This window comes from Echinococcus granulosus, assembly GCF_000524195.1.
Source record: "Echinococcus granulosus chromosome Unknown EG_S00005, whole genome shotgun sequence".
In the NCBI taxonomy this organism is placed as follows: Eukaryota; Metazoa; Platyhelminthes; class Cestoda; order Cyclophyllidea; family Taeniidae; genus Echinococcus; species Echinococcus granulosus.
In genome coordinates, this window is record NW_020170385.1 from 1,660,198 (window position 1) to 1,683,447 (window position 23,250).

Consider the following 23,250-nt stretch of genomic DNA (forward strand, 5'->3'; position numbering starts at 1 on the left):
ACATATTAAACATCACACACGTTAGATCATTTTTGTGGTGCCTTTACTACGACAGGTATTCCCAATACCTAGCTAAGAAGGTCTAACAATATTATACGTGGTTTGTATTAACACTGTTAAAGTCGAATCGAGCACTAATTTTCTTATCACAAATGAAATGTTTTATCACTAAGTATGATCATTTAAATTGATCGCAAACATCACAGAAGAAATTATTCTGGTAGTCCTTCTTGAAGTAGCATTCATTGTGGTATTAGTTTAAGTAAAAGATAAATTCGTTCGGTTTCACGTCAGATTGATAGACAAATTATTCTTGATTATGTACGTTTAGAAAATTGTAAGCAAATGACCCATTACTTCATACAACTATTAGAGAAAATAGGGGAAAATGAATCGTAACATGTGCATCTACTTATAGCTCCTTGGGTCATTTCTTGAACTCTTACTGCAGTTGTAATGATTCCGTGAAGTCTAAATGAGTTGAGTGCGGATCCTTCTCAGCTAGTCAATGACATTTTGTTCAGTCATAGCGATTTAGTAAGTCCATAAAATACATCCACTGTTTCGAGTTATATTACGAAACTATTTCGAATGAATCGGTCATCATGTTAACTGCAATTTGTTAAGCCTTTTAAATATTTCTTTCAATTGAAGGACAGTGTTATGCCTTGTTTTATGGACTTAAAGATGGTGACTATGAAATAAATATACATGCATTGGCTTATCCAGGCATGAGTGCAATAATCCATATGATCTTTGGGGAAATGGATTCGGGTAACATTAGTGGAAATATTTATTTGAATTTCCTTTTTGAAATTATCATTTATTTAATGTATTGAAATATTGTGTGAAACCCTAAGTAGATAGAGGTTCCAAAATATTGCTTTATGTTGCATCCAAGACAGATGGTTCATTGTTGGGAGAACTTCCATTCCGGATCCCGCGTTGTCTAATTAATCATCTGTCCACACCTTCGCATCCTCCCACGCTGTCCATCAGTCATTTTGTGTGCGCGCAAGGCGCACATTTGCACACACAACACACCTTCCACCCAATCAGCCGTAGGATTGAAGCGTGCCCGTGTGAGAAGCGACATGTGTGCACTCTGGCCTGCTATAAAGGTCGGGGTCGTGCACACACACGTCCCCACAACACAGAATGCTTCCCATCGTGATCCTCTTTGCCATATCAGCAGCCCAGGCCAACACTGTAGGCCGGTGGGACTGGTATCGCGGAGGCGGTGCGAAGAACAAGACAGCTGTGACCAGCTCTCCATTTGGGGGAACTTCATTATCCCGTCTCACCACCGCTGATGTGGACATGATCTCCAATGAGCCACCCCAATCACCTTACTTCTCGGACTGGAACCGCCTGGTGAGTGGTTACGGATCACAGCGCTGCTACAAGATCCCTCGGGGGATGAAGCTCTGTCACAAGATTGGCTACGACTTCATGGTACTGCCAAACAGCCTGGAACATGAGACCCTGGATGAGGCGATCACACAATCGGAGGTATGGCTGACTCTAGTCAACCTCGGCTGCCACGACGAGCTAAAGCGTTTCCTTTGCTCTCTTTATGCCCCCGTCTGCATTAACGGCTACCACGAGAAGTTGATCCAACCCTGTCGGGAATTGTGCGAGAGCGTGCGAGCCGCCTGCCTGCCCACCATGACCACTTTCGGTCTCGGATGGCCCGATATCGTCAAGTGCTCTAAGTTTCCACAGGCTCCGCAAGAGTTGTGTATACCACTCAACAAGCACAAAAGTAAGATTGCATTTTTCAGAGAAAGCGAAACCTGCATAACCTTAAAAGTAAAATGACCAAAAATACAAGAAGAGTTCTTAAGGGAAGCAACTATTATAAAATGTCAAATGTGGCCAAAATTAAGTAAACAATAGCGTGCTTATGTGTAAGTTAGCAGTGCTTTAATTTTTTACTGTATTTCCCTATTTCAGAAGACCTTACATCGAGAAACTGAGTAGACTTGATTTCATTTAAAATATTTCGAGAATTTAAAATCTAAATTTGAAACTAAAGAACCCTTTTTAACAGGAGGAATTAAATTGTGGATTTAATGTGCAAATGTAATCCAAAAAGCCTGTTTTCAAGCTATTTTAGTGCTATCACTTCAATGTAACTCATAAGTTACTGATAAGTCGCCAGTTTTCGTTTTCGCCAGTCTGACAACTCCCTTTATCATAACATAGAGTGAAGAGAAACTACTCTAATCGACAAAATCATTTTTCTATTTATGGTCTTATTATTCAATTTTTGATATGCCTTTGGGAGACTTTTTGATGTATATTAGGTTGTTTGATGATTAAATCAACTGATTCATTCCATAATTTCATTTCCCTCCGTGTAGACAAGACGATTATTTTAAACCCAGGTGATTATTTGACAAAATCATAATGCTTTGCCTGAAGTTTTGGCTATGTACGCATGCTATAGTGGTGATTTAATTACAGTGTCTTCAACTATGATTTTTTTGCTTTGCCGAAATCTGATATAATGATTGTCCGCTCGTGGAAATCGCGGCACCAGGCTGCTGTCAAACTGCAAGCAGTTAAGCAAATTTTTAATCTTGTCTTTTCGACTATTCACTTATTAATAATACCCAATTCCCTAGTCCAAAGCCTTGCTTGCAATCGTTTTGTTTATAGAATACTCCTAATTTTATGTTAAATATGAAATTGTAGTTTTTGGGAGAGTAGGTGTCAGATAGTGGGTTTGTAAGTCGCTAAACCATCATGCTCTTCATAATTGTGTATAAAGAACTTCTCAGTACTTAACGTGCTTAAAACTTGCCTGTAATGTGCTTGTAAACACAAGCGTACTTAAAAACCCATCGATTATGTTTGCCATAGTCGTCAGCACCTTGTGATGCAATGCTACGTTCGGTCTGGTTATGAAATGCGTAAAGAGTTGTTCCGTTGCCTTTTTTCCGTGTTCATTGAGTGCGCATGTAAACACTGCCACACATGAAGCACTTATTGCGCTATGCTGCATTTCAACTCCAATAATAATGTAAAACCGAGTCACTTTGAGATCTCCTTTTTGAGTTTGGAATATGTTTGCGTAAGGATTTCATATTGCAATATTTTCAGTGGCTTACGCAACGGAGGATGTTTACGTGCTTGCATGTTGCAATGCGTGTACTATACGAGTGCGCGTGAGGTGATGAATTTATGCTGGGCGGTTTGAAGCCAAACCTTTAAAAACCCCAAAACAATGGTCATGTACTGCGCTACTAAAGTTCTGCAATCCACCACGGCTGCCGGTTTCTTATCAAAACCAAAAGTCATTGCGGCAGTTGCAGAGCAAAACTGTTTTGTAGGCCACATCTGATCGTAGCGGTACTGCCACTTGTCGGTTGTCATTCCCGGGCATAGATGGTCTCATCAGCGTGATTTTGTCACAATTGTCCTCCACAGTATGTAGTGTTTACTCTGTTTCCTCCATGACCTCCTCATCTACAGTTCCTAAACGGAAATGACTCAGTGAAGTGTATGATATATTCTAAAACCACACTCAAAATAATTGCAAATTATCAATAACGCCATTCTGAGACCATCATAAACGCATTACTCGGATCCTACTGGTTCATTTCTCTCGCATTTTGACTGGATGAATAGAGCGTTAACGACTTTTGTGTCAAATTGTTTTGTGACTACGACACAGTTTATGCAGCCTTTAAAAAAGTAGCAACAGTAGCTGGCTAAAAAGAGAATGTAAATGCACGTGGTGATTGATAATAAACCAAGCCTCCATAGAGCGAGTTGTACACTACATTTCGGTAAAAATGATGATTTCGTATACAACATATATTGCTTTCCATCACAGCAAGCTGTTGCATTTCACCGAGGCCAAGCGATGACATATGTCAAGTATGGGCAGCTGTTCCTCGATATCATTCATTACCCATGGGCTGACTCATGTAAAAGGAATACCGTATGGTAATTTATATTTCGGGATTTTTAAACTAAGTAGTTTTCTCACTTTTCGCCTGGTATGTTCTGTGGAGAATTTATATGGGCCCTTATATAATCTCACTGATCATGGCGATAAACGCTCATAAATTTTGGTGGTGCTGACAGTAGTTCTAACATTTCAAAAATATGAAACCAATTATTTGCTTTCTAGCTCCCAAAGATTAGGAGCTTTCTTAGCCAATTGAATAAATAACTAGAATTAGGTCCAAAGGTTGTCTTATCCACAAACCATTTTCCAAAAGCTTAAAACAGAACTTTCTTCCGTAAGTGAACTTGTATTTTGGTACGCCTTTGGCTTCTGCGCTTCGAAGATGATTTCTGTGTGTCGACTAGCAACTGTCTTTTTGCAAATTTTCCTCTTTCTAGAGATCGCCTTGAAATGTGCGCGTGTGTAGTTTGCATGAAATATAGCAATAGTTTGCTGTCCTATATACTTGCAAATAAGCGACAAATTTACATTCCAAATATTGTAGAAACTCGCTGTTCAGGATGCATCGACAGACCGACCTACGAAAGCGCTATTGGCAGCTTTTGCACAGCCGATGTCGGTAAGATTATTTACAGTGACACCAAAATTTGACCTCATCTCTTTTTTGTGATCGTGGGTACAAACGGTTCATTGCATAAGCCTTCTGATCAAATGCAGACGTCACCTGTACTGCTAATAACCAACTTTCCTATATCGCACATGTCAAGGGGATCATAGCAGTAGAATCATATTTTTAATATGAAAAGCGTTCAGCTCAGGTTCGATGGTTAAATTCCACTTCTTGCTTTATTTAAATTAAGCGGAATGAAAGTACCTATCACTACACAATCCTTATTGAGGAAGTTGGAAACTACCATGGCTATATCTTTAATGGTCGTTTGAGAGATACTGATAAAATTCCTTAAAAAAGTTGATGATGAAATGTGTGCGCGGTGCCTTTAAAACGCTTACTGTCAAATACTTTTAATTTGGCTTTTGACAGCTTCTACTAAACGGTAATACAAGGCTGAAAAAGTCATTTTGCAATTGGACGTTGGACATGTAACGGAGCAAAGATGTGCATGCATCGCCTTGTAAATGGGAAACATCTCTCCTGTTTATTTATTTTTAGTGCTGTTAATCCAAACGCATGTCATCTACGTTCTTCATCCATCTCGGAGATAGTAATAGAGGCGTAAAACTGTTCACCAGTATTTTGGGTCATGTTATGCTTAAAGGCCGGGAGTTTTTTATTTAGCATCCAAAAAATTACTTATTTTTCTTTGGTAACACTTGTGCCTATCCTGCACTGCTTCAGGTGAAGCAAAAGTAAATTTGTTTCCCCAGTAATTCGGGCCAAAGTGTTGGATCTTGTGCCCACACTCCCTTCAAGTGGTCACAACACAACTCACAGGATCAGAACGACCGGCAGAGTAGGCGCTTTCAAACTGCCCAAGACCCTTAACTCCGTCGTAAATTTGGACTTTGAAATGGAGTGTGACTGTCCGATTATCAGAGCGGCATTAACTCGACAAAAGGGACCGGGTCGGTGGCTTATGATGGGCAAACTGAATGATGACAGAAGAACGGTTACAGTAAGCTCAAATGAAAGTAGTCTAGAATTTTCTGTATCCATTTTGCCGTCCTCACAAGGAACAGCTCCTGAAGTTGCAACACCACTCTTTTCCGACTGCAGTATGTAAAAATGTAAGCCATTGATTTCACGGTATGGACGCATCCATTAATGTACCAGTGAACTTAACGAGCATTTCTTGCGGTGATTGAGGGCATCGATTAGCGTGAATTTGGCGTTGCTTCGATCATCCTAATTGTTGTGTTTTACACTGTACAGGTTCAGCACATATCCCAGCCCTCTAGACAGAACGCTGGGATAAAGCGCGCCATCAGAGATATTCGCCGTCGTCCAGATTCTCTTTGCAAGGTAGATCTTATGCATCCCAACCCTGTAGCGCATTCAAGAGCTATCAGCAGCCTATCCTCGCCCAGCTCAATGCAGAGTTTGCGTCCCCAAAGCCGCCAGTCGCGAAGGTATCGACCGCACCTAAGTCCTGAGGAGCGACGGCGGCGACAATTGCGACGCAGGCGCAATCATCCCCGAGGCTCATCGCCAGAGGCGCAACAACGCGCCGCTAACGTGACCCCCTCCAGAAAACCTCCGCAATTGCAACAACAACCCATTAACGACATACCGATCCTGACACCAACCCCACGACCTTTTAGCCACCACTTCCATCGGCGGCAGCTGCAGCAAAAGCGTATGGGCTACCTGCCACAAACCCAATGACGGTCTACACCCCAGAAGCTAGTAACTCGGGTTAAGGGTATGTCATCACTCCTCGCCATCAAACAATGAACCCACTCTCATCGCCAATCACCTTCATCTTTACGCATCCACTCAATTTAAACAATATCACAGATCCCATTCTTGTAGCGTTGCGCAAACAGCAGACATTGGCATGCATTAAATAGTGTGAGAATAAATAGTGATTTTGAACTTTTTCATCTCTTCCTCCCAATGCTGGTTGGTCTTTCTTTGGTTTCATTTTATCTATTATATCCTATTCTTTTTTGCGTTGATATGCGATGCCCCGTTTAGTTTTGTCCACTTTATGCTAATGTTCCCAAAGAGAAAAGATCAAACATTTCACAACTGGCCATGATTATAAAATTACTCAAATTACTCATCGGACGATATTTTAGTTGAATAATCTTAACAAATTGTCACTGTTGAATGTTTAGCGCCCTGACATCATAGCACATAATTGTGCTAGAAGCTATGCTGCTAAATATCAAGGTTTTAGGAGTTATACAACTGGGCTTGGATGTAGCCAGTGTGTGGCAAGACATGGGTATACCACTCAAGCGTAAAGTGATGAGTAAAAAATTGTAGTAACCCTGGACCTTGTAATGCTTACAGCATCGATCCCTTGGGGATGTTGACTGGTTGAGCTGAGTGAACAAATACGGATAAGAACTATTTGGCTTTCAAAGGTTACTGCCCCTTCCCTGGTTCCTGTCTGTGCTGAATGCTTGATTTCGTTTTATACACCATGCCAAAGAGAGGAATATTACAGTCACAAGGCAGAATATCGGATGCCATCAGTGCGCGCATTTGGCGTCTAAAATATTTTCAGGAATTCCATTTCATTAAATGCACGGTGAAGGTTAAACCATATTTGCTGTGGAGCAGGATCAAAGCTGGAATAAGGAATTTTATGAAAGGAAGGTAAGTATACGTAAAGAAGCCTCAATATAGTGCGCACCTCAGGAAAAGGAAATTAAGAAGAGCGCAAATGCGCGCATCGCGGGCCAAATTTGTTGATGGAAAGGCAGGATTGAAAGTACTTATTTGGAAACCGTCTTCCCTTCAAGGGGCAAATCTACCTTCCAAAGGGTTTTACCAACAAAGTGGATTTGTTATTTTGAAGTGTTTTCGCAGCTTTAAATGCTCAACCAGTCCTGTCGATGGGGCATTCGGCCAGTATGACTACGGAAATAAAAAAGCATAACAGAGCCGAATAGGTGTTCTTTTTTTTCAAAAGCGTGGTTCCGATAAGGCAAGTAAAAGCTTCATTAAACAAGTTATTATATGCCAGTTTAATAACTTCGCTGTGATTATGTTTAGTATGGAGTTGTAGTAGGGCTCTTTGTATTGAGAAAATCAAGGGGCAACATCACTAATTGCATTCCTCGGGGAAATTACCAACCCTATAATGGTTTTGAAATGAAAAATAGGGCAGTGTTTCTCCGACACTCTTGTTCCTATGCTGGCTAAGTCACAACGATCCGTTAGAGTCAAAAACGTTCCACCTGGTCTGGGAAATTTATTATACCTCCGGACGGCAGGAAACATGCGGTCGCAAAGAGGAGACGCTGCGTGCGTAGGATGTAATCTGTCCTGCTCTGCCAACAGTCCTCCTCTGCCTCTTGCACACTCCTGCCACCACCCAATCCCCTCCCATTTTCCCGATCCTCGGCGTGGTACCAGCGCCGAAATGCACGCTTTGATATGCCGCGGCACAAATGGGCGGAAATCGTGGAAAAATGGGCTCTCCACATATGCGTACATGTACGTATGATTAAAAAGCCGAGGTCTGTGCTGTTAATCGATGTGCATGTACGATTCCTTTGTGTTGCCTTTAACAATTGTCCCAGCCAGTTGAATGGTTCAATTTCCAGCGCATTAATGCATGGTAAAATCCGCACGCAAATAGCACCAACTGAAGTGTGTTTCACATTGGCTTATTCAGTAATACATCCTCCTTGGTTTTGTACTTTACTTCAAGACCAACTGAACCGAATTTTAAACAATGATTTCTCCCTGGGTATCACTGATGCATTAGGTTTGAAAGCTCAAAATGAAGTTTTTTTTTGGGTCTGAATTAAGTGCAATTCAGTATTAAGGCACCTTATGTATCATTTAACTGCCGTGTCTTGATCATTCGGAAATTCATTTGCATCCAACCCTGAACAACCAAAGTTACTGAAGCAACAAACTTGACTGCTTAAATTTCCGCCTCGTTTTTAATTACGTAATTTGTTAGTTCTTTTATTGTGACGTTTCTTCCGTGAGAATTTGATGAGTTTGAATGAAAATTTAGGACGATTTCGCGTGGGGTTGTAGGGAGAACATAGCTAGCACGAGGAAGAGAGGAGAGTTCGTGTCTGTCCACCATCCGTTGCTTCCGGGTCATTTAATTGACGTGTGGACACGCGCATGCGCATGCCGGGGTCAGACAAATCCCTCAGCCAGGCGTTCCTCCTGCCCTTCGCCCCAATCTCCCAAACTTATTACATGTCCAGGCTGCAGTGGATGAAAATCCAGGTCGCCTGCCTCTATTTTAACGTTTTCTCTAACATGTAAATGTATATTTACGAAACTATTATTTTGTGAGGCTGTATGATGTTAGGTTTCTGTACTCAATTAGCCGAGGCATTTCTTTGTCCGAACACGTGATTAGGTAGTGGTTGAGACCTAACATTCCTGGAAAAATTAGTGCCAAAATATTACATGATTGCTCAGTAAATCAAATTTCCCAGTTCAAATGATGAATATACTGGATAAACTAGTCGTAACAAATGGCAAGTGTAATGGCATCTTATATTTTAGCATTTATATAATCGGGAACGTGATGGACATTAAATAGCACCCATTAATAAGCTGTTTACCTACAGCATGTGAAAGTTACTTTCGTGGATAGTAACTCATATACCATAGGCATATGCACCTGCTTCCAAGTGTTAGGGCCTCTTTTTACAGATATCTGAATAGCATCCAATGCAAACTCCATTTTGTAATAAAGATCAAATACCTATGTATATGCAAACAATGGCTGTCAGATCATGAATGTTGACACTAAGGTCCAACTGTGCTAACCATATCAGTTAAACTGATGCAGTCAGGGAAATGTTTAGGTCGTTGGTTTCAATCTCATTGATTGAGTGATTTTCTCATTGCCCCTGTTGTTGAAAATTCTCACCATGTTGGGGAATTGGCCATCAGCACCATATACTAACAAGTCAGCCGATAGCTTACTTACCTCACAACCATGAAATCCTGTTTCAACATACTCTCGCTTTCTAGTCTTATTTACTAGCCATTCTCTGCATTTACATACTGGTCTTTTGTTATTTTTGCCTTTTCCAGTTTATTTTAACAATGCTTTTAAGTGAAATTTAACCCGCCACTTTCATAACGTAAACTTTAGTTCGGACATCGCATCAGTTAGCTGGAGCGCAGAAGGCAATGTTTGCTCTTTTGCAATATTTGCTCTTTTTTCCATTATCACTGGTCCTCTAGAGTGACCGAAAGTCTTATCAATCCCCTAAGTACGTCTTTGAAAGCGAGGATACATTTTCGCGTAGACAAACAAACCTCAACCCCAAATTGGAATTCATCCTCGAATTTCAAAGGTTCATAAAAGTTGAAGTTTAGTTGTTTAAAATAGTAACAAAAATAACTTAAATCTACAATACCTTTTCTTAGTGTGATGTTATAAATGATCACGGGAAAGTACGCGAACTGGTGATTTTATAATAACATGGTATACTAAAGGACTTACGAAGATTGCGGCAGCATAGTCGAGGCTTCCTTGGGCGGATGCTTAGTCGCCGAAATAAATTCCAGAATTTAACGAGTTAATGCTATCTAGAGGAGCTGATTTTCGGAAAACCGGTGCTGACGAGCTAAGCAGCATGTCTACAATCTTATCAGGATGATTAGACCATGCTGACAGAAGTAAGGAGGTGTTTGAAGTCAGACACTCAGAGGGTAAATTCACATTTATTAATCCATTGCTTTGCTTGGCTATATCTGTACGCAATGAGATAACCGATTTGCACGATGGATGCAGTAACATATTTCGGTCTGATCAAAGAAACACCCAAGTTGTGCTCGCCTCTAAACCGCGAACTCTGCTTGTAACGGTAGAACTGAACCAGATTTGGATACAGCACCATTGTGTGATAGGGACTTTCTCATGGTTCGAAATGGTTCCACTTTCAAGGATAGGTATATACTCATGTTAAAATTTATTCCGAGAATGTGTCATACTATTTTAGCAATACACTTCCAGGGTGTTTATTTCTCGGAGCTTCGACCACAACTTAGAGTACATGCTACGTAACTTTTCAAGTTAAGTTTATGGCGCTCAACAATTGTACAAGTCGATGTTGCAAGCAAAAAGTGGTTTAACAATCTGTGATAATCCCTCAAGTATTTCTCTGACAATGTCTCTTTCAAAACACGCAACAACCCTATAAAAGCATGCTTTCCAAAGAGAGGTGCCTTGAACAACAAAAACGGCGTAGTGTTAAAGGGAGGTACTGATTCAGTATTTTCGATGTACTGGAACGCTTTAGCTTTGTAAATTAGATATCTAAAGCAGAGGAACGCGAGATTTTGCTAATTTTTGTACATCCAGTTAACATCCATCAGAGCTCGTCAATGTAATGTGTTGTGTTGTATGCACGTGTGCGCGGATTGAAAAGAAGTGGCCCAGTTTGGCAAACGCAATGTATTATGCGTTGCTGTTATTTGGAGTAGCTCGAGAAAGAAGCCATGTCCGAAACACTTTATCCCACTCCTTCCTGCTTGTTCCTGGCCTGCTTCCTTCCTGCTAAAGGGTCGCGGAGTCTTGACAGGAGGAATTGCAGTGTTTGCGTGCGTTGGCTTGTGACCGTTTTTCTCCCACGACTACGTTTTTTTTTTGGGAATTTTTCTTGCAGGAGTTTGGCAATGGATCAGGGCCATTCCCTTCCGTCTTTCTGCCGTCCCCACCTCCTCCCCTGCCTCACCGCTCCCTCCTACCCATCTGATTGCCTGGCGTTGGAGAAAGCCTAGAAAGGCTGACCGCCCGGATTCCTCAGCAAAAGCACACCTTCCCAACGTCTCTGACGGTTAAACCTTCTCAAAAAGTTACGCATGCATACAGTATAACGCAATGAATCCTAGATGATATAGCAATGGTTAACATATTCTCCTGCTGACGAAAAGTGCTAGAGAGCGAGTCTATACCTACCCTGTGCTTTCTGATAGGACTAAGAAAACCCCCTTGAAGCACAAGATTGCACCGATAATAGATGTTGGAGATAAATTAGTCCATAGAAATGACTCGTCCCCCCTAAACAGTTGGTAACCTGCACACTTCCATCAATGACCCATAGAGAATCATACTGTTTGTGAATTTAAGTAAACCAGATACGTACAACTGTCTTGGTGTAAATAATCCCGCATTTATGAATCGCTATCATTTGTCATGCTGACTAATTCCTCCTTGTCTGATCGAAGCCAATTAATCAGGAATAGGGAAATGAGCGAAAAATTCCATATTAAAGAAATCAGATTTGCGGACTTCAGGAATTCAGAAACCTACCATGTCCTTCAGTGTTGAAACACAAAACACTAGTAATGACGCAAATTATTAGAGCGCGTGACCAACCTAACTAAAACCTAGCAAGTCATTCGACTGAAATGGACTTTCATATTAGACCACTTCCTCTGACCGCGCAGCTGCAATTCCCCATCACTGCAATTCTCGACTTACCGAGGATAATGGTGGTTCTAGAATTCCAAATTAGTAAATTTGGCAAGCTCAAGAACATAGATGCGTATGCGATTCGGTACGAGCATTTCACTAATCGTAGACAACTCGAAAAGGCCAGAGATCTAATGGGAATGAACACAGAGCCTTACTCACAGATAGAAAAACCCAACACCGGAAACCAAAGTGCGAATTCCCCTTTCTGTTCCACAAGCAGGCGAATTCCACCCGAGTGAAAATAAACTTTTCTTCCAGGAGCTTGAAACACACGAATTCAAAACTAGTTAGTAGCCGAAAGCAAATTCACAATCGCAAATGATCAGCTTGGGGGCCAAATTCAATTTTGGATCAACTGCTCTACCCACTCAATTGAGTAGAAACAATGAGTATCTGCAATGATGCATAAACCTGTGACAAGAACTTCAAAGTGGGAAGGCTGGAATACGATAAACTGACATTCCTAAAAGACTTGAGAAGGGGACGAACGGCCACAATGAACATATCAGATGGAGGCTAAAACTAAGCGTTGGGTAAGCACAGAGAGCTCGGAAACGGGTTACTGTTAGTTGGATAAACATGGAAAGTCAGCAAATGTAAGGTGAAAAGATGCAGATGTAGCAGTCAAATGTTACCCCAAAATTATGTATTTTAGTGATAGGATGGACAGGAGTGGGGAAAAACTTCTAGATTCATCGTTAAAACCACACGACACATGGAATATAACTAAGTCAGAGACTGTACAGCGAGCATGCCGAAAAAGTAGGGATACGTCGCAAACACTACTGGAACATGAACCGCCCGCTAGTTGAAGGTTGACTGGCCGGCGACGAGCCAGGAACTGTAGGCTGATTGATGCCCAGCTCGGAGGCGTCAGTGCCGCCAGAGAAGAGGTCGCTCAGAAAACCTCTACCCCTGCCTCCTTCAGAGAGTGGGGATTGTTCCTCCGGCATGTCTGGTTGTTCTTAAATTCGGAAGGAAAATGTGCCTATTAATAAACTGTAAGTAGGACGTAAAACTGCAAAATAACGAGGCGAAATAAACACGTCAGCAAGTGTCTGTTCGCGATAACGACTATCAAAACTAGAAATTGTCACTGAATCCACTGATAGCATATTCGAGGCATACTTATACGTGATAAAATGGGCCTACTTTTGAAGGGCAGATCACCCAAAGTAAAGTTTAACCACACAATAAGCCAATTTGATCAGAAAAGACAAAGCTCAAAGAGGTGACCTTGGGTCAGCAAAGAATTAGAGAAATAATAAGAACGATTGAGACAGTAATACACGAATGTGGAATGAGCATTGCAGTATACAAACTTAACCTTTAAGTATGGAATGAAAGAACTTCTGTAAAACATGCAACACTGGGCAGAATTTGTAAACAAGCAAAACATACGCATAAGCATGGGAGCGAAACGGCTCATCATGATTCCAAGTCCTTCAATGATAGCGAGAATTATCCCACCAATGACAGCCTGTCCAGCCATTGCGGCGGGCCCATGACGAACAGCGAGGACAGCGCCCGTGATGGCCCCGCTGGTGATTGAATTCCAAGGATCCTCCTTCTTGCGCACGAATACTAGAGTGCAATCTACGGCAGTGAACATACCACCCCATACGGCAAAAGCGCCGCCCAGAAGAGGCGCTTTTATGCGACTCTGAGCAAGCGCAGAAGAGAGCTTGCGAAATCTCCCCGTTGGAGCGTTCCGATAGCCCTTGTAGGCGTGAATAAGGCCACCACCTATGGTCCCCATCGCAAAAGCTGCACCGCAATCGCTGATTATTCGGAAAGGACTATTGGAAACAATGGACGAACAATATTTAGGATACAGACAAACAGCCCTTTCCTGATGGCAAAAAAAGACGTAAAAGAGGGGCACTGTGTACTCCAGCAATTAAAATTATGAATGGAACCGACATACTGCCCTCTTCTTGAGCTTAAAAGCACAACGACGCAAGTTAACATTTTCCTAGAAAAAACTATTTGTGACACTCAAAGTGGACTGGTTACAGCATCAAGAAGCCTCCAACAGGACAAAAGTATGTACACAAAGATAATGCGCACCAAGGTTCTCTGGCGTACTCCTCCATCACGCTAGACGGCGAAAAACGAGCGCGATGTTGGATAGTCCGCTAGAAGTAAATAAAACAAACAACGGGTATCAAATATCAAACACCATGGAAATATTTACCATTGTTGTTTTAGAGAACCCACGGCGGCAAAAATAGCAGAGATATGGTAAAGTACAAAAAACTGCCAGAAAATGGTGGAAAAATCAGGAGAGTTACCAATAGACTGATTCTGAGCAATTAACCCTTAATAGATACTAGTTACAGAAGCCAAGCCGTGCTAACCCAGCGAATGCCTAACTAAAACTTTAATAGGCATCGGGCAAAATTCCTTTTTTTCCACCTCACAACCTCATTTTTATCAAATTGGTAGTATTGTTTAATTCCAACGCCACCTATCCTTTTAAAAAGTCAAAGCAGAACAACTTTTATTTATATAGAATAATTGTATCAGGACTTTTAGGCAAGTGTTTAATTGCTCAATCTGTATGGTTGCAAATACAAATAAACTCCCTCAAAGCATTAATATTTCGGTGATTTAGGCTGTTGTTTGAGGGCGTTGAATATGTGTATACATTTTGGACGAAATATCGAAAAAGGTTACTTGAATACAAATGTGATGCTCCTCACGGGCGAAAGTGATTGTTTTAATGGGCCCCACTCTCATTTGTGGATTTTTGGACGATGGGGGACTACGAGGATTTCCGGGCCAGGAAGACATTTGTTGGTGCCTACCGTGACTCCTTTGAGTACAAGTAGTTGGCTTTATGTTTGATTTTATCCTTAGTCAAGTGAACACTGATTCCTGTGAGAGTTCTTCAGTCTCTACGCTTTTATTTAATGATATGCCGGCCTCCGTATCGGAGCGCGATGTAAGTCATTTAATGCTTTATACCGTAGTTGAGGTATGCGCTCGAGGATGAAAAAGTCAGGTTTATTGACTTACGTTTCATGAGGGACAAGTCAAGGTGTTTTGCTTTTGTTGACTTTGCTTCGGATGAAGCTGACAACTTAATTCGCAGCTGCCGGGTTCGCGTCCTCAAGTTTCTGATTTTTTCCTTAGAATGAGATAAAAGTTCGCGGCTTCAAAGTGCTTTTTGATTATGCTGATCCCAAGGACGAGGCTTTGAGATTCGAACGTGGCCACGTTAGTGATTCCCGTTTTTCGGGAAACGTTGAAGAGCCAACTTCCAACATTATGGTTCGTGGAATACCATCGGATATCGACGAACGCGATGTAAGGATGCTTGAACCTTGTTGGATAGGAATAAAACTGTAGATAATTGAGGAACTCAATCGGAACAATATCCGCTACGCCGATGTCCGTGTTATTCGCGATAGATTAACAGGTTGGTTGCCGGCAAATTTGTTAAAGCCCTCCGGTTTGCCAACTTGTCGCTGGTATTTGTCCTGCTGTGGTCGATGAGTGATTTGCATCTAGTTTGGTCAATGGATTGCGAATATTGAGGGAACTAATCTCTGGAGTCGATGTTTGAAATGGCTTTTGTTCTCTATCATGTCTGTCCTTTCCGGGAACTTTGTTGCCTCTGAGGGCTATCGGTGATAATGCTGTCAGGTCTTCTTTTCAATAGGTGTGTCGAGAGGCTTCGGCTTTATCGAATTCGCTTCCACGCAGGAAGCCATTCATTGGATGGATGCGCAAAAAGTGAATCTCTTTCAATGTGCCGAAGTCGACTTCGTATCAATGAGTCCATTTGTTATATTTTTCACATTTCGTAGTACTCTTTCAAGGTCCTCAGATAGCGACTCAGTAAAAAATGCTACATTTGCTCCTTTTTTCTTGTATTTTAGGGACTCCTGCATGTACACCGGCATACCATGCGTCTCAATTTCAGCTCCCCGCGAAATCAGCCTGATTCCAATAGAAATGAGACTAATCATCGCGAATCCCGTTTTGGCAACAGTCACAATTTCACTCCCGAGTCGCTTGCTTCGGGCGATTGGAAGTGCTTCAGGGTGGGTGTCAACTTCTGCCTTCATATTCTGGTCCATTTATCGATGCACTGAGACTGCCGGCGTTGTCCTGTTCTCAATACCCTTGTGTATACGCTTTTCCGTGACTTCTTTCGACAAACATTCCTAGAGCATTGCACTAACGGAATCGCCCATTGGTGTTGGTTAATACTGCTTTAGTGCTCGAGTCACAACTTCAAGCGCCGCGAAATCTGTTTTCGCTGTCAACATCCGCGTTCGCAAGCTCAGCCAGACGCAAGCGCCTACACTTCAGATGGATCTGATCTCGTTGGAACAACTCCGTGCAATAGTAAGTCAGAAACTTCTGATAGGTTGCAACTGTGTTCATTTGTGCGTGTCATATTTCACCTCAATTATAAGCTTAGGTTGGGTTATTGTAATTTTTTAGGCAATTCTGCCAGAGTAAGTCTCAAATCTTCGTTTTAGCTTTGATTTTGCGTTGTTTGGATGCATTTACTGCGGAATCGAGCATCCAGGCTGCTTTCATCGATCAACACAATGTCCAGATTAAAAGGTGCTATGTCTTGCGTGATAGGAACACCAATACTTCACGTTGCTTTGCTGTTGCGGAGTTACCAACCGTTGCCGATGCTTACAAGGTAGTAGATACAATCATGAAGGAACATAAAATTTTTGAAATAGAAGGCAAAGCCATCGCCATCAATTATGCCAAGAATAACTTCAAGTGAGTTCTTTCCAGGCATCGCAGGTTGGAGATGCTTGGGTTGGGTTCTACTCGAGGACTAGATGAGTTTTTTGGTGGTTTCATCTTTGTAGATTTTCTCAGGTTAATTTATTTTTCCCAGTTTAATTTATGCTCGAATCTAGTCACTTTTCTCAGCACAATCATGGCTACACTGAAAACGGAAGGTTCCTTGAGTGAGCATGTACTCGCAAGTCATTCTCAACCGAGTTCATCGTTGCCTAACGTTATTGGGTACACTACGTATGCGGCGGGACAGATCTCAGTGGCACCACCGCCTTTGTCCACCTCTGGCGTTGCAGTCGCACAAGCGGCCATACAGATGAAACAGACGGAAGCCCGTCTTGCCTCGATTGTTGCCCAGTCGGTGCACCACCCTCAAGGTCTTCTGGGTTATCCCCCTCAACAGGGCGGCTCTACTGTTCGTCCGCAGACTTACTCCAGTACTTTGGCTGGTTTTCCGGCTCCGACGACGCCGTTTAACGCCCTTACAGCTGCTAACACAGAATATCGTAAATATGTCTGTCTAAACATTCAATCCTTTGTATTGAAATGGTCACCTTCAGACACTTTTTTGTGCTTTGCACACCTGCTTGATGCCTCTTCCTCGAATTGCTTAGCTTAATTCAATCATTTTTTGTACTTAACCCATAATTTCACTTGCAGCGTTTCCTGATACTACAAAGTTTCTTTACGACGAAACAATCCGCTACTACTATGACCCACTAACTGGTTTACTATATGAACCCAACACTCGCTATTTCTTCGATCGTGCTACTCAGCAGTATTACCACTACGATGCCTCACGAAGTCTTTACGTTCCTGCTTCACAAGTCGTCAATCAGCAAAATCAAAGTGAAGGTACCAAGAGCATCGAGGAACCTATCAAGAAAAAGGAAAAGAAGGATAAGGAGAAAACTGCTCAAAAGATTGCTAAAGAGATGGAAAAGTGGGCTAGGCGCATGAATTCGCAAAAAGAGGCTCCTGTCGCGGTCCCTAGAGTTGAACAAGCCACTGTGAGCGCTAATTGTCTTCCACCGGATTCTGCTTTGTATTTGTGCCAATTTTAGCTTTTGCGTTTGACAGTTTATTGCTTTCAACACACACTTATGCATCGGACATCTATTTTTTTCTGTTTTGAGCAGTCTGAAGATTGCAAGACGGCGGACATGGGTTATGCTATACTTCAAGCGGCATCCAACGCAACCATTTCAAGCGGTTCACCGACAACCACAGGTTTAGTAGCCCAATATGGCGGCGAAGACAGCGAGGAAGATGATGTCACTCAGTCGGATGAAAAGGAAGTAGAAGCTCAAGTTACTGCAGAAGAGTCGAAGTAAGCATTAATCCTACCTTAACTAATAACCTTGGTTTTTTATTAGCATGACTAATTGTTCAGTCCATAAACCACAGGAACTTAGTCGTTAGCGTGCGCTGCTAACACTTGGGAACGGTTGAGAGTTCATGTTCAACTTAACTGGTTGTGCTTCAGACTCATGGATTGGACAAAATTGGCTTGTCTTTTGTGTTCTCGTGGATTCAAAGATGTGGAGACAATGCAGAAGCATCGCGTTTTCTCTAACCTTCATCTCCAAAACCTAAACAGGCTTCGTTCCAAATTTGGTCTCAGAGAGTTATCTGCACTGCCCGCACAGCAACAGCAGCAATCGCAGAAGCTTGAGACGCAGACCCATGCTGATGCAATTGAATCGTTAATGCAGTTAGGTGCTGCCGCCGCTAGTAGTCACGCAAGGGATGTGGCAGCTAGTAGACATCAACCTAACTCTCTTGGTGCGGACCCATCCCTACCTTATGGTTCTGCCTCTGGCGGGCGCTACCGAGACAGGGCAAAGGAGAGGCGGGAGAAATTTGGCACCGCGCCACCGTCAAGACTCGATCACCAAGATGTTTCGATAAAGATCCCTTCTCCTCGCCTTGCTGTGGATGCACCGTCTGTGCTCACCTCTGCATCGCCCACAGCTAGTAATGGTAGGGTACGAAATCTACCATTCATTCTCTGCTTTAAAGTCTGTCTGATTGCACTCGAAAACACTTTAAATTTTTAGGTACTGTTGGTGGTAACGTAGGCAGTCGTCTAATGGAGAAAATGGGCTGGCAAGCGGGACAGGGTCTGGGAAAGTCAAATCAAGGTCGAACGCAGCTGGTTGAGCCAGAATTCCGCGAAGTTGGCGTTGGCCTGGGCGTCAAGGTCTCTAAGCGTCTCCCTCCTGCGGATAACTATAAGGATAACGTGAAGCGTGCCATGTATGCTCGTTACCACGAACTTGGGTGAAGCACATCATGCTTCAAAGTCGTCGACCGTGGTGTCAGTGTACAGTATAAATAATACGTTCGAGTGATGCCCTTATTTGTGCTGTGTAATGCGGTAGGGGATGACCGTTTCAGAGCTTTTGGCACTAAACGTCGATTACGACTTTTCCTGCAGTGTGCACTGGGTTGCAGCGCGTCGGTGGCGTCGTTGCGACGCACCTGCGAGGCCACCGATCCCGCTTTCCTCTACAGGTTTTACTTGCGGTTTCCTATGGGTTCGCTCGCGACCAACTTTTGCGATATGGGGGATAGCGTTGTTTGGACGCTGCGTTTCTCGCAGACATTACCGCAGTGGGGTGGCTGTAACCGCTCGCTCACTGCCGTTGCCAGCTCAGCAGCTAAGCCGCGTTGGATTTTGAGCATTTCGAGGACTTCGACGCGCAGTATAGATATGGGTGTTTTACACTGGGTTGGCTCGACTTCCGCTGTGGGCGGTGGCAGTGGCCAATCTGGCGGGTCTTAGTGATGTAGGTGGGAGTGTAAAGCGCACTTGATAAATGCTATTCACCCATGGGCTTTTTATTCAAAAGAAGCAAAAACGGATTGTGAGTAGTCTCACATGTACGAAGGTGTTAAAAAAACGAGGGGAGGGGGGTTCAGCAGGAGTGTGAATGGAAGTTGACCTCGTCAGCAAGTATCCGAGCTGAGGTAGTTTCAGTCACCTGCTTGTGAGCGATGTAGAGGAAGAAGGTGCTGCAGACCGTGCTAACTAGGAATATAACATCAAACCACCGATGGTAGAAATGAAATTGAAGATCTCCCAAGATTTGAGTGAGGATTGTCCTATATTCCGCCGTCATATTCATTCGTAAGAGTACCACAGAAGAGAGGAAGTACGTGCCCATGATGTGAGCAATGAAGAGTACGATGACATTAGACGACTTGGTACTTGCAATTGCATAAAAAAACTTGGTAAGTGTGAGCAATAGCCCACGTATGGAAGTCACCACAATGACTCCAACAAGCAAGAAAGAGATTTGCTGCGACCAGAAGGGGACATCAACATCGAACCCCAAGTAATGTACAACAATATCGATTCCACGGGTGATGGGGTCTTGCAGACCAACGCGATTAAACAATATGTTAATTATGCTGATGATAATTTTCCAAATGCAATATCCACAGAAGAAGTAACCAAGACAGTTGAAGTATTGGCCTTTGAGAGTGTGTGAGAACAGAATTCGCTCCTCAGCACAGCGGAGTTGGTGCAATTCTAAGAAAAGATGCCGACCAACTTCTTCGAGACTTGCAATCTGCGTTAAGGGAGTAAGATAAAACGTTCCTCAACCTTGGATTGTAATCAAAAAAGGCAAACAAATTGAACTAACCTCATCCTTTAACGTTTGAACATTAACATTGGTCCCACCCAGCCTATTTCCAACTGCATGTATCACTCCCCAGAATCCACTACCGTAGTGTGATGACTATAACACAGTAAAAATGACTTACCAACCCCTACACAGTAAATAGAATAGTAATTAGGATACTTCTCGCTAAATTGCCTTATAAAGCGATCGCGCTATATAATTCTACTAAAAATAATCTAAAAAAGGAGACAATCACTTAATTTCAAAATATGACGTAAAAATGTGCTAATTGACAATAAACAAAAACTGAAAAAGGCATACTTTCTTTTCCAACTCAGCTAGACAAAGGCGACGCTTTTTGGCAAGAAGCATGTTTAGAGTTTGCACAAGACGCTTTTCACCTGCATCAATGTCCACTCGGGAGACAGGATGAACAAAGAGGCTCATACATGTATAGGGGTAATTGACGGCACCGAATCCGGAAAGAAGTGCCATTATGGTGACACCTATAACTCCAACCCTTCCAATGCATGGTTCAAAGGAAAAGAATGAGTGACGAGGACTAGATATAGGGAACGACACCCCAAGTTTCCAAAACAGGTATCCATAAAAGAGAAACAACACAAGAGAACTACCTAACCTTAATTTGAAATTATTTTGAAGAAAGCCAAACGTTGCAGTTACGTAATATGATATAAGACAAGGCAAAACTACGATGACGTCAAACAGAGTGATAACTAACACAAACTGCCAATGAAGTCTACGGGAAGAGGAATCCAAGATATCGAGAATCTCGAAAGTTACAAGTTCGAACATAAGACAAGAGAGGGAAAAGGTAAACGAAAACACAACAACAACAGTCAATTGACGAACTTCATAATCCTTAAAGAGTTTACGAAGAAAGAAGACCCAGCCTCCTAAGAAAAAGAAGAGTTGAGAAAATACAATAATAAGCGTATCGCCGACAAAACCCATACGGAAACTGTTAGTCTGATTGGTTTAGCTCAGTTTCGCATGTGACAAAAATTTGAATCCATTTAATATTTACATTAACACTTGAGGCTTATTCGTGGACGTAATGTAAAACTAACACGTCTTCCTAGTAAGTACAGCGGTATTAAATATCATATCGATTTTATTATGAGGAAGTTTAATAGGTGTATGATGGGCATCGTAGGGCATACCGATGATAAGCACAAATTCTCACAAGTTCAATTTATTAAAATAACATTTGGGGTATGTCATGCACCTTTAAAGCAAATTAACTGAAAAAGTCTTGGCATTTTTAAGTTTGCAATGAGAAAAGGACTCAAGGTCATTTTGTAGCGCTTCCATCCTTGGCGAAGATTAAGTCTTAGGTCCAGAACAAAACATGTGTGGAGGGAGACTCATTGGTCTCCGCTTCCCCATTCCTAGCGTTCCTAGACAAGCCCGGTTGATTCGCTTTGGACATCTTTATTAAAGGTGACAAGATGGATAGGGAAAATACAATGTTCAAGAAGGAGGGGAGCCGCAGTCACTAGGTAAGGGAGAGGACGATCCGGTCACGAGTATCGAATTTCCTGATTGCCTCCTCCTTGAAAGGTACATTAAAACAACATAAGTATTACACATGTATTGCCGATGAACAGAGGAATTGCGGGGCTACTAGTATGGTCCAGAGGCCATGTCGCTTAGCGAAAGTACAAATGCGGAGTCTTTACTAGGCCATAATTAAAACTGCGAGTTGACCAATTAAGTCGTTATGCAGCGGTCCGGTACTTCTTTGAAGGCAAAAGAAAACAAAATACTCAGCCAGAATACTGGTTTGACACATAAGGACTTGTGGCTACTCGCATCGCCCAGAGGCTAGCACACCCAGCGAAGTTATGATGGCCGAGCACCGAGGTGACCCTATAACCAAAACCGAGGGTTAAACAGCCAATATATTATAATTGCATAGTCCTTATACTTTAAGCGCAGCTCATACTGTTCTGCCGATCATGCTCCCGCGTTAGTCGTCTTGCGTAGCTAGTGTCAAGACAAAAACATACAAACCAACCGAGTCAGTCATCAAAGTAGCGTGCGACTGAGCAAAAGTTTAACCACAACGTCATTAACCTACAATAATTTTAAAGTTTTATTCTGTATGGAAAGGTACATTGCTGGAAGGGAAACAGTGCTGACCGTATAGTACGCCCAACACTAGTCGTAAGAATACTAATCTCAAAGCAGTCATTTAATAAAGGACGGGATTGAACATCGTTTCTTAGGGGTAGAGTTTTGCGTCTATAAGTCCTTGCCACGTCATTGTCACTTCAGGGCTGCACAGCCTTATGCCTATGCATTCTATTTAGCTAGCAAAGAGCTAAGGGATGTATAGCCCGTTTGCGAGATTAACATCTTCATACAGGTGCGGTAGACAGCTCTATAGCTAACTTTTCCATATGGTTCACGGCCAGGGTCGCTTCAGTTGTTTAAAACATTCCTGCAACACTCAGGACTGGAGTTGCTGACGATGGCAGACATCATTTTCGATTGTTCTGTTGGGAGTTATCACAGATTTCCTCATCCGTAGCATATGTCCTTCGTCGGTTACGTCAAGGTTTGGCATTCATTAACAGACATCAGTATGGTTGTACACTTTGGTGAAGTATGCCTTTTGCTGATACCAAGTTAGCGTCCAGACTCTTTCCTGAAGACTAAAGAAGCTGTGATGATAAGACAGAAAATGTATTGACACTGTACAAAAGGGCCGGAGAACTCCTGGCACAACTTGAAGGCCATTACACCCACCAGAAACATAAAAGAGGAGCCATAAGTCCCTGCAACATCAAAA

The 23,250-nt window shown here is 42.4% G+C and overlaps 4 protein-coding genes across 4 annotated transcripts; 2 read left to right on the forward strand and 2 right to left on the reverse strand. All coding sequences in view use genetic code 11, as the record gives it.

The window, feature by feature from the left end:
• Positions 1-1,158: 1,158 nt before the first annotated feature.
• On the forward strand, positions 1,159-6,266 carry EGR_01435 (Secreted frizzled-related protein 2; the record flags this gene model as incomplete). Its single annotated transcript, XM_024490684.1, has 4 exons — positions 1,159-1,765; positions 4,467-4,541; positions 5,309-5,556; positions 5,814-6,266. The coding sequence occupies 4 exons, from the start codon at positions 1,159-1,161 to the stop codon at positions 6,264-6,266; spliced, it is 1,383 nt and encodes a 460-aa protein (XP_024355008.1).
• A 6,537-nt stretch (positions 6,267-12,803) lies between these two features.
• Positions 12,804-14,415, reverse strand: EGR_01436 (Mitochondrial import inner membrane translocase subunit Tim17-A; the record flags this gene model as incomplete). Its single annotated transcript, XM_024490685.1, has 4 exons — positions 12,804-12,985; positions 13,423-13,820; positions 14,092-14,159; positions 14,398-14,415. 4 exons carry the CDS (start codon positions 14,413-14,415, stop codon positions 12,804-12,806), a joined length of 666 nt encoding a protein of 221 aa, XP_024355009.1.
• Positions 14,416-14,780: 365 nt separating this feature from the next.
• Positions 14,781-19,087, forward strand: EGR_01437 (RNA-binding protein 5; the record flags this gene model as incomplete). Its single annotated transcript, XM_024490686.1, has 14 exons — positions 14,781-14,851; positions 14,884-14,968; positions 14,997-15,125; positions 15,160-15,333; positions 15,376-15,445; positions 15,689-15,762; positions 15,909-16,073; positions 16,251-16,380; positions 16,518-16,776; positions 16,933-17,306; positions 17,461-17,810; positions 17,940-18,130; positions 18,287-18,783; positions 18,861-19,087. 14 exons carry the CDS (start codon positions 14,781-14,783, stop codon positions 19,085-19,087), a joined length of 2,796 nt encoding a protein of 931 aa, XP_024355010.1.
• Positions 19,088-19,721: 634 nt separating this feature from the next.
• On the reverse strand, positions 19,722-21,407 carry EGR_01438 (hypothetical protein; the record flags this gene model as incomplete). Its single annotated transcript, XM_024490687.1, has 3 exons — positions 19,722-20,378; positions 20,454-20,549; positions 20,754-21,407. 3 exons carry the CDS (start codon positions 21,405-21,407, stop codon positions 19,722-19,724), a joined length of 1,407 nt encoding a protein of 468 aa, XP_024355011.1.
• Positions 21,408-23,250: the final 1,843 nt, after the last annotated feature.